Source organism: Passer domesticus, unplaced genomic scaffold (assembly GCF_036417665.1).
Source record: "Passer domesticus isolate bPasDom1 unplaced genomic scaffold, bPasDom1.hap1 HAP1_SCAFFOLD_44, whole genome shotgun sequence".
Lineage (NCBI taxonomy): Eukaryota > Metazoa > Chordata > Aves > Passeriformes > Passeridae > Passer > Passer domesticus.
In genome coordinates, this window is record NW_026990160.1 from 2,552,636 (window position 1) to 2,564,967 (window position 12,332).

At 55.9% G+C, this 12,332-nt stretch overlaps 1 protein-coding gene across 1 annotated transcript; it reads right to left on the minus strand.

The window, feature by feature from the left end:
* Positions 1-108: 108 nt before the first annotated feature.
* LOC135292712 (maestro heat-like repeat-containing protein family member 6) lies at positions 109-5,313 on the minus strand. The gene is made up of 14 exons (XM_064406816.1): positions 5,049-5,313; positions 4,797-4,927; positions 4,348-4,412; positions 3,596-4,242; positions 3,191-3,338; positions 2,792-2,982; positions 2,572-2,709; positions 2,177-2,291; positions 1,868-2,005; positions 1,460-1,636; positions 1,173-1,328; positions 913-1,014; positions 448-550; positions 109-173 (listed from the first exon to the last, which is right to left on the minus strand). Exons 2-14 carry the CDS (start codon positions 4,912-4,914, stop codon positions 109-111), a joined length of 2,163 nt encoding a protein of 720 aa, XP_064262886.1. The 5' UTR covers positions 4,915-4,927; positions 5,049-5,313.
* Positions 5,314-12,332: the final 7,019 nt, after the last annotated feature.

The window sequence follows — 12,332 nt, forward strand, 5'->3', positions numbered from 1 at the left end:
GCCATCCCTCATGCACACAAGGAGCGAAGCCCACCGCAGCCGGGACAGGCAGCTCCCTGCCCGGGCATTGCAGCTCTCCCTGGCAGCCTCGCTACCAGCCCGCTGCCCTCACTCACCCTGACTGTGGAACTGGAGCTCTTCCCTCTTCCTCGACAGGTAGCGCGCGGCCATCCCTGTGAACACAGAGCCTGTCAGGGCGGCAGCGGCACAGCTCCCTGCCAGCGGCGCTGCCAGCGCTGCGGCCACACGCCCTGCTGGCCCGGCAGGGCTCAGCCCGGGCCCTTGCCGCACGCTGCCGCCCAAGGGCACGGCTGCCAGAGGGCGGCAGCAGCGCCCGGGCCAGGCGGGGCTCCACGGCGCCGGGCCCGCATGGCGCTGCCGGGGCAGCGGGGGGGCCTGGGGCCGAGCTGCGGCGGGCCGGGGAGGGAGCCCGGCCTCGTGGCTCACCGATGATCCTGAAGGCTGCCTCTCGCAGGGACTCCTGTGGGCTATCCAGGAACCGCAGGGCCCATTGCATGCGCTCGCTCGCTTGTCTCCTGTCCTCTAGCAGCTGCAGAGAGCAGCAGCAGGGAAGGCTCGGCGCGGGCTCAGCCCCTGTGGCGGGCGCTCCCTGCGCCCAGCCCCGGCCTCCCCTGCCCGCACAGCCCTGAGGCGCGGCCAGCAGCCGCTGGCGCCGGGCTCCGCAGGGGGCAGAGGCCCGGCTGCTGCCCGGGGAGCCGCGGGGCTGCCCCGCAGCCCCGCCGCGCCGGGGCTCCATGGGCACCCGGCTCGGGCCCACAGCAGCCTGGAGAAGAGCCCGCGCCGCCTCTGGGTGCAGCAGCGGGCAGGGGCACAGCTGCCAGCCCCGCACACTGAGCACCGCTCTCAGGGGCCTTTTCCAGGCTGAGCCTGGGGCTTCCAGGCCCTCCTTACCAGGCACTCACCAATTTTCAATGGCTGCTCTGTCTTCAGAACCCTCTGGAGATCCGTCTTCTCCAAGAAGCCAGCCGCACAATACAGCGTTTTCATAGAGGCCTGGAGAGCAGCAGAGAGCCAGAGATGGCCCCACAGCCCAGGGCACCGGACTCACATCACTGTGCCAGGGCCTGGAGGAGGCTGCAGCCCACCAGGCACCGGGCAGGAGGCAGCCGAGCCCCCTGCCAGAGATCCACCAGCATCACACAAAACCTCACCTCTGCCACACACTGGTTCTCCTCATGGCAGTGCAAGAAGAGTGGGAGCAGGCTCTGGCTCACAATTCTCTTCAGGGGCTTTTTACCCTCTTCCACTACCAATTCCATCACCTTGCAGAAGAGGGAAATGGAGAGCAGCTGCAGATGGCTGTTGTCCTGGAGGAAAGAAGGAGAAAAAGGCCTAAGCATCACATATGCAGTACTCCTGGGCAAAGGCCTGAATATCCAGAGAGCACAAAATTTCTGGCCAGCGGCCAGTGCCCATGGCTGGGGCCACAGAGCCTTACACGGTCAAAGAGTGGCAGGAGTGCCTCAGCTAGCTTTGGGGCAGAAGTGCTGGATATCATGAGATGTTTTTTCTGGAGCATCTTCTTCAACAGAGAGAGGGATATGCTGACCACCTGTCCATCTGCATCACCCAGCAGCTCCAGAAGTCTTCGAGACACGCTGCGTATAGGTCTGGCCTGTGTGGAACACAAGGCTGAGCTGGGAGGCCATGGACGGCTGCACCGCCAACAGCGCCCGGGCACTGCGACCTCACCCTGCTGCTTCAGGGCCCACAGGCCAAAGGCCTGACCCAAAGCACTGGGGCAGGTGAGGCAGGAGAGCTGGGAGCAGCTGCCTCAGCTGCTGAAGCCCTGCCAGCCCATGGGGCTGCTTTCCCCAGCGCAGCTTCAGCCGCTGCCCCTTCTCACCATTGAGGGATCCTTGCTGAGCACCACGAGGCCTCTGAGTGCCAGGCGACGCCTCTCCCTGCACTTGCTGTGCAGGCAACTTGACATGATCTTCAGGACAGTGTGAGCACATTTACTCAAGTCCAGGCACTCGAGGACCTGAAAGGCACAGGCAGTGATGGGGGACCCGGCCAGCAGCAGCCTGGAACCACACAGGGCTGGGCCCAGGCAGCAGCACAGGGCATGGGCACCGTCCCAGGCAGCTGTGGCTACGAGAGGGCAGAGAGCTGGGAGGCAGCTCAGCGAGGCAGTGCTGGCCACCAGGCTCACCTCCACAAGGAATGCCAGGAAGGGCAGATCCCACCTTGGCTTTTCACAGCTGAGCACGAGGAGAAGGCGGTATGCGACATGGGAACACATGGAGGTCAAGACATGGCGCATCTCCCTGGAAGGGGGAAAAAGGCACCAAGACCCTGAGGTGGGGGGACCAAACCTCTGCCAGGACTGACTCACGGAGGTCTGGTCTTTCCCCAGCATCCCTGGAGGGGATGTGAGCGCTGTGGGAGGTGGCCCCTTCGGGGCACCCTCCTCTCCCAGCCTTTTCCAGTCTCCTTGGCCGTCCCTCAGCGTCAAGGCCCTCTGGCCCCTGACCACAGGGACTGTGTGGGGCACCCGGGCACAGGGCAGAAATGCTGAGGGCAGTGTGGAGGAGAAGGGGGTCTCACCTGGCCAGCAGACCCACGGCATAGTGCTGGGTGTGAGCAGTCAGCAGCGTGTCCCAGCCACACTTACGCTCCATATCCATCACCTCCTGGTCACACTGCAGTCGGTAGAGCAGAGCCTTCATGGCCTGCACTGCAAACCTGTGTGCAGAGCAAAGCCCAGGTCACACTGGGAGCACTGGTACTGGCCACAAGGGCATGGGAAGGACAGGAGGACTGGGACCTGTTGGGCCTGCAGGGAAGGCGATTTTCCTCCTGGCATGCTCTCCAGAAGTTTTCAACTTCCTCTGGTGGCATCTGCTGTGTGGTGATGACAACGTGGAAGAGCAGAGCCGTAAACAGAGGGTAGAAAGAATGAATCCTTGTCTCATGGTACAGAGGCACCTGGACAATCACCCAGATCACCAGAGTTGCCTGCAAGAGAAGCAGCCCAAAACGGAGCTCAGTGCCGAGGTGTCCTTGGGGCAGGGCCCAGGGGCAGATGCAGGGGGAGCAGTGGGCCTGGTGGCCCCTGAGCCTGGCCCTAGCCCAGGTTTCAGCCCAGTGACTGAGGCAGGGAGAGGATGGAGAGCTGCTGGAGAGGCATCCGGGGGCTGAGAAGAGACCAGTTCCAGAAACTCACAGCCAGGGCAAAAACCTCCTGATTGTCCCCATCGGAGGTGCACATTTTGCTCAGAGGCCAATCCTCCATTACACGGACCAGTGTTGGCAGCACTTTCTCCATTGTTAGTCTTGATGAAGCAATGGCTCTCCACATCATTGCAGCAGCTCTGTGGGATCAGGGCTCTGTGTCAGGGGTGTCTCAGTCACAGTACCATGCCCTGTGCAGCTGTGGGGGCACAGGGGACAGAGCCCCGGTGCCCTGAGGGGCAGGGAGGGAGCATTGGCAGCAGGCTGGGCAAAGAGAGGGGCCCGAGGGTCCTGGAGCTCTCTGCCTGTCTGGCAGAGCCCATTGGATGGGCTGTGATGGGCCACGGGCCCTAAAGGCTGGTGAGCCCTGAGCTCTCAAGGCACGTGGGCCCCGTACCTGTCACACGTTGGGGCACAGCGCAGGAGGGTCAGCACCACATCAACAGGATGTTCTTCAGCCAGCCTCACAATGTCAATTTTCAACCTGGCATCCACAGTGTCATGGGACACCAGCCTCTGGTGGATGTTCCTTACAATGGCTGGCACCTGGAGGACACCTGGGGGAAACTTGGAGCGCTCTTCAAGGGAGCAACTTCCCCAGCTTCCCTTCCCGCCACACTGTGCTGGCCTCAAAGGCTGAGGGGCCCCAGTGATCACGGCTTGAGGGGGCACAAAGTCCTGGGAGGCCTCCAGGCCTGATCCCAGCCTGCTTAGCTGCTCCTGAGACGAAAAACAAGGGTCCCTGAAATACTCTGGTATTAATTCCTCAATCAGAGTTGGAGTGGGCGTGGTGTCAGGATTTGCGGTGGCTTCAGTCTCTCCAGTGTTGGCATTTGTCATGGCCACGTCCTCAGTCACTGCCTTGTCTCCGTTTGCTGTGTCCTCATTCATTATGGTGTCAGAGTCTTGAAAGTGCTCAGCTGAATCCAGGCTGACATCAGGCTCTGCCTGGAGCTCGGTCAGCCCCGAGTCAGGCTCGGCTGGGCCCTCAGCTGCACTGGTCCCGGTCTCTCTGCGCTGAACTCGCAGAAACTTCCGGAACATCTGCAGGACAGGGAAGCCAGAGATGCTGCATGGCATTCTCCAAGCGTAGTGCTCGGCTGAGCAGGGACAGCAGGCCCAGCCCATGGATGGGATGGCTGCAGTTACCTTCAGGGTTCTGTGGAAGCTGCCACGGCTGGATTGCTGCTCTTGTGTGCGCTCCACGGCTGCATCTGGCAAAGAGCGAGCACAGCCAGAGCTGAGGGGCTGCGGGAGAGGCCGGAGAACACAGCCCAGCCCTGCGCTCCCCAGGCAGGGACAGCCCCGGGATGCCCCAGGGGGATGGAGCACGGCCACTGCGGGGTGTCTGCCTGGGCCCTCTTCCGTCCTGTCCATGGGCATGGCCCCAGGGGATGGGATGGGATGGGATGGGATGGGATGGGATGGGATGCCATGGGATGCCATGGGATGGGATGCCATGGGATGGGATGGGATGGGATGGGATGCCATGGGATGCCATGGGATGGGATGCCATGGGATGGGATGCCATGGGATGGGATGGGATGGGCCCACACTGGCTGCAGCCATCAGCCCTGTGGCGCAGCTCTGACACTCACCATCCTGCAGTGTCTGGATCTGCTCCGGCTCTTCAGGCTGTTCTGCTGGGGCAGCTCCAGGGCCTTTGTTTTTTTTCCCCCTGAGCACTTTGAACAAGCCAAGGAATCTGCCTGCCATGTCAGAGTCTGGCCTAGAGGGCACCTTAAATAGAGGTTCCTCAGGATATTGCCAAGTCAACAAGTCTTGCTGTTGCTGAAAGCACCAGCAAGAGAGAAGCCTCAGGAAGGCAGCAGGACAGCAAGCAGCAAGACCTGCACTTTGGTCTTGAGGACTCCTGCCAAAATCACAGGAGACTCCTCAACAACGATTCAGGTCACCAAATCCCGCGGTCTGGCCTGGAGTGCACAGGCGACAGGGATAGATGTCTTGGAAAAGATCCGAGTCACCAAATGCCACAGTCTGGCCACAAGGCCAGATGCAGGAACAGCGTCTGGAAAATGCTCCGGGTCGGACACGAACGAGTGCGCTGTGTGGGGGCTCCTCACAGCACCGCTCTGTCCCGTCCTGTCCCGTCGCCTGCTCTGTGCGCTGTGGAGTGTTCTTGTCACCCCCAGCTCCTATGTCACCACGTGTCACAAAGGACACACTCCTCCATTCCATGCCACCGTGACCGTGCTGCAGCGTGTCACAAAGGAACCTTGCACACACTGCCACCTGCCCTGGGGCCGCCCCCAGCCCACCCAAAGTGGCCCCGGTTGGAAGGAATCTCTGGCCCCAAGTGTCTAAGGCAATCCGACAGGATTTTTAGGAAGGGCTCAGCCCATCAGCAAACGCTGCCCTGCTCTGCGGGCTCAGGGCAGCAGAAGTAGCCCCCAGGGCTGCCGAGGCAGCCGCGCTGGCAAGGGCACGGGGCCTTCCACGGAAGCTGGCACGGCCTCCTTGGGACACGTCCCGGCTGCTGGCCATCCTAAACCCGCGGCTGTGACAGGCACAGGGAACGTGTGGGCCAGGGCACCAATGCTGCTCTGAGCCCTGGGGCCCGGGCAGCGCTGCCATCAGCAGGTGTGGCAGAGTCCCCGCCCAAGCAGAGCTGCCACCCCCCGAGCCCTGGCAGCGCTGCTGCCCCTCTCCTGCCCCAGAGACCTGTGCCCCGGGGGGCTTCTGTGCCACAGGGAGCCAAAGCCCACGTGCACTGGGAGCTGTGCTCCTCCCTGCAGGGGCTGTTGGCAGTAGCGCCTGGAGCACTGCTGCAACACTTGGTGTCTGGGAGAAGGCAGAGGCTGTTAGTCATGATTTTTTTCATAGAAGGGATTGCAGTGTGAAAAACAAGGTTCACTCTCCTGTAAAAAAATTAGAAAATGTAATAAAGTACAATAGGAGAGAATAAAGCAAATATTTTTGACTGGATGCCTTTTGCCATTCAGCCTAGACTATCCCAGCTCTTTTGAAAACACTCTTTGTATACCATTTCTATTGCATCTGCCTGTTACATATTCACAAACAATTATGCATGTTGAACTTTTCTCCAAACCAGTTTCCATGTTTCAAGAACTGTTTAGCATGGCTCCTCCTCATGTGTGCCTTTTTAGAGCATGCGTATTCCTTGTTTGTGCTTTTAGTCCATTCTTATCATCACCTCCTTTTACGGGCTTTTGTGGATACTGACAGCCTGGTCAGTGAGAAGGCCACATAAACATTCCCAGGAATTGTTCTGGGGAGTTTTGAAAAGGCTGAGAGAAAGAATGAAAACAATCTTGCGGCTGGTGTTTTGAACAGTTGTTTTCTGATAAGATGGTTACCAAAGGGCATCTTCTTAATTAGCTAGTGGTGATGGGGTGTTGATTAAATGACCAGTCAGGTCCAGCTGTATTGGAACAGTGTATAAAAAGGAATGGCTTTCTAATAAACTCAGCATTAACCTGCTGAAGAGAGTTAATGTGTCACTTCAGTTCGGTTCCTGACTCAACGGTGACAGGTTTTGGTCCACATTTTCTTCAGACCGTGAGTGCTGATAGTTGACATATCTGTAGCAGGTGTCCTCATCACATGTTCATTGGATAGTATCCCATGCAAGCAGGCATTTTAACACAAGCATACTACATCAGCTGTTTCTAAGTTTTAGTTAACAACAGAAATGAAAACGAGATCTTTATAGCAAAGTTCTTTTAACACCACACATATAGAATCCATTTCAACATTTGAAAAGGCCAGTATTGTACTGTGTATCTATAACAGCAGCAGCAGCACCTGAACACCACCAGCTGCTGAATTTCACAGGACAGTCAGATTATACAGAGGCACTGCCATGTTTCCTTGTGTTCTGGGAAAAACGTCAGCTCAGTCTTTGATGTTCAATGCTCCAGCTGCTGCGTGTCTGACAGTGGTAGCTCATGTCCAAACACAACCGGGTGCCTGCTAAGCACGGCACTGGGGAGCCACAAACAGGGAAGTCCAGGCATCGCAATATATCAAGCTTCCAACAATCTCTTCTCCATTTCCAGATGCAAACATCAGCAAACACATGCTGAAAAAGTCAATGAGTTCCAACATTACCAGGATACAAATTTCACTACCGAAACCAATCAAGGATTGCCCACAAAGCCTTTGGAAACATTTCCTGGATGAATTAATGTCTCTCCCATGTAGGGCTGTAAGAGCTGAACATCTGCAGTGCTGGAAGATTCCAGGTAGAGTGGGAACAAGTCCACAAAATTTCTGTACAGTCTGAAATAGGGATACAGGGCTGGACCAAAAGCTTTCCTGGGATGATGCTACTGAAATCCATTGCGTAATGATGCCCAGAAATTAATCAAAGCAAACAGTACTGCGTAGTATAAGGCCTATGGGGCAGGAATTTAATTTATTCGACATGGGAAGTGAGGGGCTTTAGTCTACCACAAATTCATTCTGGAATGAGACTCCCAATGGAGCCCCAGTGCTGCGGGGCGGCCCCGCGGCTCCCCGGGCAGCAGCCGGGCCTCTGCCCCCTGCGGAGCCTGGCGCCAGCGGCTGCTGGCCGCGCCTCAGGGCTGTGCGGGCAGGGGAGGCCGGGGCTGGGCGCAGGGAGCGCCCGCCACAGGGGCTGAGCCCGCGCCGAGCCTTCCCTGCTGCCGCTCTCTGCAGCTGGCAGAGGACACGAGCCGAGCGGCCGAGCAGCTGCGCCGGGCCCTGCGCTACCTGGAGAGCCCCCAGGAGCCCCTGCGAGAGGCGGCCATCAGGTTCATGGGTGAGCCCCGAGGCCGGGCTCCCTCCCCGGCCCGCCGCAGCTCGGCCCCAGCCCCGCCCGCTGCCCCGGCAGCGCCATCCGGGCCCGGCGCCGTGGAGCCCCGCCTGGCCCGGGCGCTGCTGCCGCCCTCTGGCAGCCGTGCCCTTGGGCGGCAGCGTGCGGCAAGGGCCCGGGCTGAGCCCTGCCGGGCCAGCAAGGCGTGTGGCCGCAGCGCTGGCAGCGCCGCTGGCAGGGAGCTGTGCCGCTGCCGCCCTGACAGGCTCTGTGTTCACAGGGGTGGCCGGGCGGCACCTGAGGGGGCAGCCAGGAGAGCTCCAGCTCCTCACTGAGAGTGAGTGAGGGCAGCGGGCTGACAGCGGGGCTGGCAGGGAGCGCTGCAGTGCCTGGGCAGGGAGCTGCCATCCCTGTCCTGGCTGCGGCAGGCTCGCTCCCTGTGTGCATGAGGGGTGGCATGGGCAGAGCACAGAGAGATTGCAGGGATGTGGGAGTGTGGATTCGTGGCCAGCTGATCCACTTGACACCCCCTCTCTTGTGGCCATGGCCAGAGCTGGGTGGGATGGCCCTGGCAGGACGGTCTCCTAGGATTCCCACCGATCCAGGCTCTGACCATGGCTCTGTTCCTCTCCGTTCCAGCCCTTCAAGCCCTGAGGAGAGATGACAGCCCTTCCCAGGCATACATGTTAGTTCAACAGATAGTCAGTGGGAGAGCTGCAGAACTGGCACAGAAGAACCAGAGTTTGTAGAAGACCTGCAAATGCCATGGAAGATGAGACTGCCTTGAGACCAGAAGAGACCAGCTGGAGCTCCAGGCACCGCTGATGATTGGCACAGCTGAGCCTGTGGGAAACTTGCATGGCTTCAGCCCTCTCCCTGCTTATAGATAGCTCCCTCCCTCCAGCCCTCAGACTCTGCCCATCCCTTCTTTTTCCCTCCATTCTCCCTCCCTGTTCACGGCTCTTTCCCTCTAGTCCTCAGATCCTGCCCTTCCCCTTTTCCCCCTCCCAGCTCAACCCTTTGCTTCGCCTTCCATGAATAAACAGTTTGGCTTCTTCACTTTGCCTGCATCCCTGTGGAGCTGCAGCAGAACAAATCCAGGGCCCTGGGACACACAGGCCCCTGCTGCCGTTCTCTGCCACGCCGTGTTTTGTGCACAGACCCAGAGGAACGAGGGCAGGTCAGGCTGGCACGGTCCCTGTGCTGAAGGTGCAGTTCCACAACCCTGTGCAGGTACAGATCCTGCTGAGCACACGGAAGGCCAGCAGTGGCACAAGGAGCCCGTGTGTCAGGAGCCACATCGTGTCTAAGGCCCTGCCACATTTGATCCGCTGCTGTGCACGTCAGCAAGATAATGAAGAACAGACAGTGAAGGAAACCTTATGGTTGAACTGGTGGGAATGTGACCCTTGAGAGAAACAATGGATTGGTCAGTTGATGGGAAGTCAACCTGTGAAAGAGGAATAGCACACAGTGGAGCTGTGGTTGGCATGGAGGTGGTATCAGAAGCCATTGTGGCTGCATCTGATGCACTGGCCAAGCATGAGATGACGTCCTAAGTAGAAAAACTGCAGAGGAGGAGATGTCAGGCCTGGTTCTGGTGTGGAGGGATGAAAAGGCCAAAATGCACCCCCTGTTGATGCAGGGGATGCCCTGAAGGTGGGTGGCCTGCCTGCCCCTCCCACTGGAGCACCACGCTGAGATCCCCTGAGAGGAGCCCAGTGCTCCTTTCTCCTCTCTGATGACACGTGAGCCTTTGTCTGGTTTCGGGGTGTCCCTGGCTGTGTGAGGGGGGCTACGTGGGCACGAGACAGCCAGTCCTGTCCCGCTGGGTCCCAGCAGTGCCTGGCAGCTGTCCTGCATCCACGTCAGGATGCTGGTCAAGAGCGGTCCTGGAAGCTGAGGCACAGGTCAGGGCCCATGGTGTTCCCTCAGGATACAGCAATCCCGAGGGGTCTCCCTAATTCAAAGAGATCTGCAGACAAATGCACTGTCCTCTAAAAGCCCTTTTCTTGAGCTGACGGGAGGGCAGGGGTCTGCACCCCACCAAAATGCTTCTCTGCCATGTATAAATTTCAGGGGGTTGATGTAGGAATTGCATCAAAAATACCATCCATCTTTACCCTGCCGAGGTGATTGCATCGGCAGGGGGTTAGAAATACATTCTGTCAGATTCCTGTACTTGAAGCTGATGTCCAGGCGCTGGCCAGAGCGGTCTCCATGCCCTAAAGCAGCACTTCTTCCTCATGGCTTCCCTGCACAGGGCTCATTGCCTACTTGCCCTTCCTTCTTCTGCTAGAATGTGTCTAAAGCTTTCTTCAAGTCCCTCTCCTGTCAAGTTAGGCCCGCCAGGTTTTTCTTATGCTAACTGGTGCTAAGTACTTCCCTGTGTCTGTGCTAAGTACTTGTTTGCTTATGTGAATTGCTTGTGCTTATGTCAAACAAAGGCCTTGTTTCATTCTCCCCTTCTCTTTATCCTGATGCAAATTCTTTTGCAAGATTCCCTCCACAGTCCACAGGACATATGTACTGTTATGCTGCTCTTTTAATTTTCTACCACATCCATAGGTTCATGATGGTTTAGAGGAGGGTTAATTTTTTTAAAAATTAGAACGGGTTTGCTGAGGAAGCTAAAAATCTGAGGAGCTGTTGGTGATTGCAGATTTGTCCATCACAAGAAGACGTCTGACTCATGATGTTCTCTATCTTTCTCTATTTTAGTGATGATTTTGGTAACTTCTTTGATACCAGTTTGAGTGTCCATAAGGCTCTGTGAGATGCATTTTTGACTTCTGCCACTAGCCATTCTATATTAGGCTGGTACAGTATTTGTTTTGGAACATCAATCTTCCTTCCAGTTTGGAATTTGGGTGCTTCATGATACACATCGTACACATTCTGCATAATCTGAAGAGAAGTTATTGTGTGGTGCAGCTCAAGTCACATCCACTTTTGGTTGTGAATTACAAATAGAGAAGGTAGTACCATTAGCAGTTTCATTTAATGAATCTGTTGTAATAGTTGTGCAAGCAGATCTCACCCAGGCACATCCCCTTCCCACATAACATACCTGTGACTGTGCATGGGTTACTGGGCTCATTTCACAAATACAAGGGCTGCCCTCAGTGTGCAGACACCAATCCTCTCTGTCAAGCCCTGCATTTTTGCACACAAAATTCAGTGCATCCCTTGGCACACATGCTTTGATACTAAGAGTTTGCCAGTTTCCAGTTTTCTTGTTGAAAATGGCCCAGACATTATGCTGAACGGGACTGAGAGTTACATGAGTTCTTATAACTCCAAGGGCCAAAACTGGAATTACACACTATTTTGTTGCATTCTTAATGGTTAATGTAAAACACTGCAGGGTTCTGTTCATTCTATGTGAAACTGACCAATTGCCACCAAGTGTGGAAGTCTTTTTCAAACTCCTTTGTGGTTTCATTTTTAGTCATGATTTAGTTAATTCTCTTGGCAATTTCCTCAGCTCTCCCTTTTCTAAGTTTTCCTGAGATTACAGACTGTAGCTACAGCAGAGCTTGTCTACACTGAAATGCTAAAGAAATGTTACCCTGTAGTTTCCCATAAAGCCAACGACTGCTGGAAACAATCCTGCTGTGTATTGTTGGCCAGGGTGGTTAATAGGTTAGCTGCCAGGCTGTGGGTTTGGGCAAGTGTTAGCAGGGCTGATCTGAGAGGAGTTTGTGTCTGTCCAATATAAAAACTCACAGTGCTTCATTTATTAAGACTTCTTGATCAATAGAATTTCATATTCCCAGTTCAGACCCAAACTGTCCCCTTAAGCCTTTTTTAGACCTATGATTTGGTGTCTGGCAATGTATCCATGTCTCCCAGCCTTTTAGGCTTTGCTGTATGAACGGGTAGTATTGCTGTTTAATTTTGCTTCTATTAGCCTCTATCTTTACCTCCAGCTTTTTCAGAGAGTACTGTGGATCTAAAAGCAACAATTGTTCATTTGTTTTTCTTACCACAGAGTGAAAGACTATATTATTTCATATATGGGTCCCATGCTATGCCATTGTTTGCTCATGTAAAGTTGTTTGTTTTAATTTTAAATGCCTATTGTGTGACCCATTCCGTTTCGCTCCTTGTCAAGTACCCAAGGTGTGGTAACTGGTTTCTTCAGATACATTGCCTGCCTTTAGGCAAGCGTTTCAGAAACCTTCAGAAACCTTACACTGGCCCCTGGTAGTATTACAAATTACATTTACTTTACTAAAGTTCCTACTACAAATGGCTGAGTATTCTGAGTACCTCAGCCCATAAGAGGATGTAGTTGTGCTGTCAGGAGTCCATTCATATCTGGGTTGCCATCACGCGGTCATGACATTGGGCATGATATACCCTAACATGA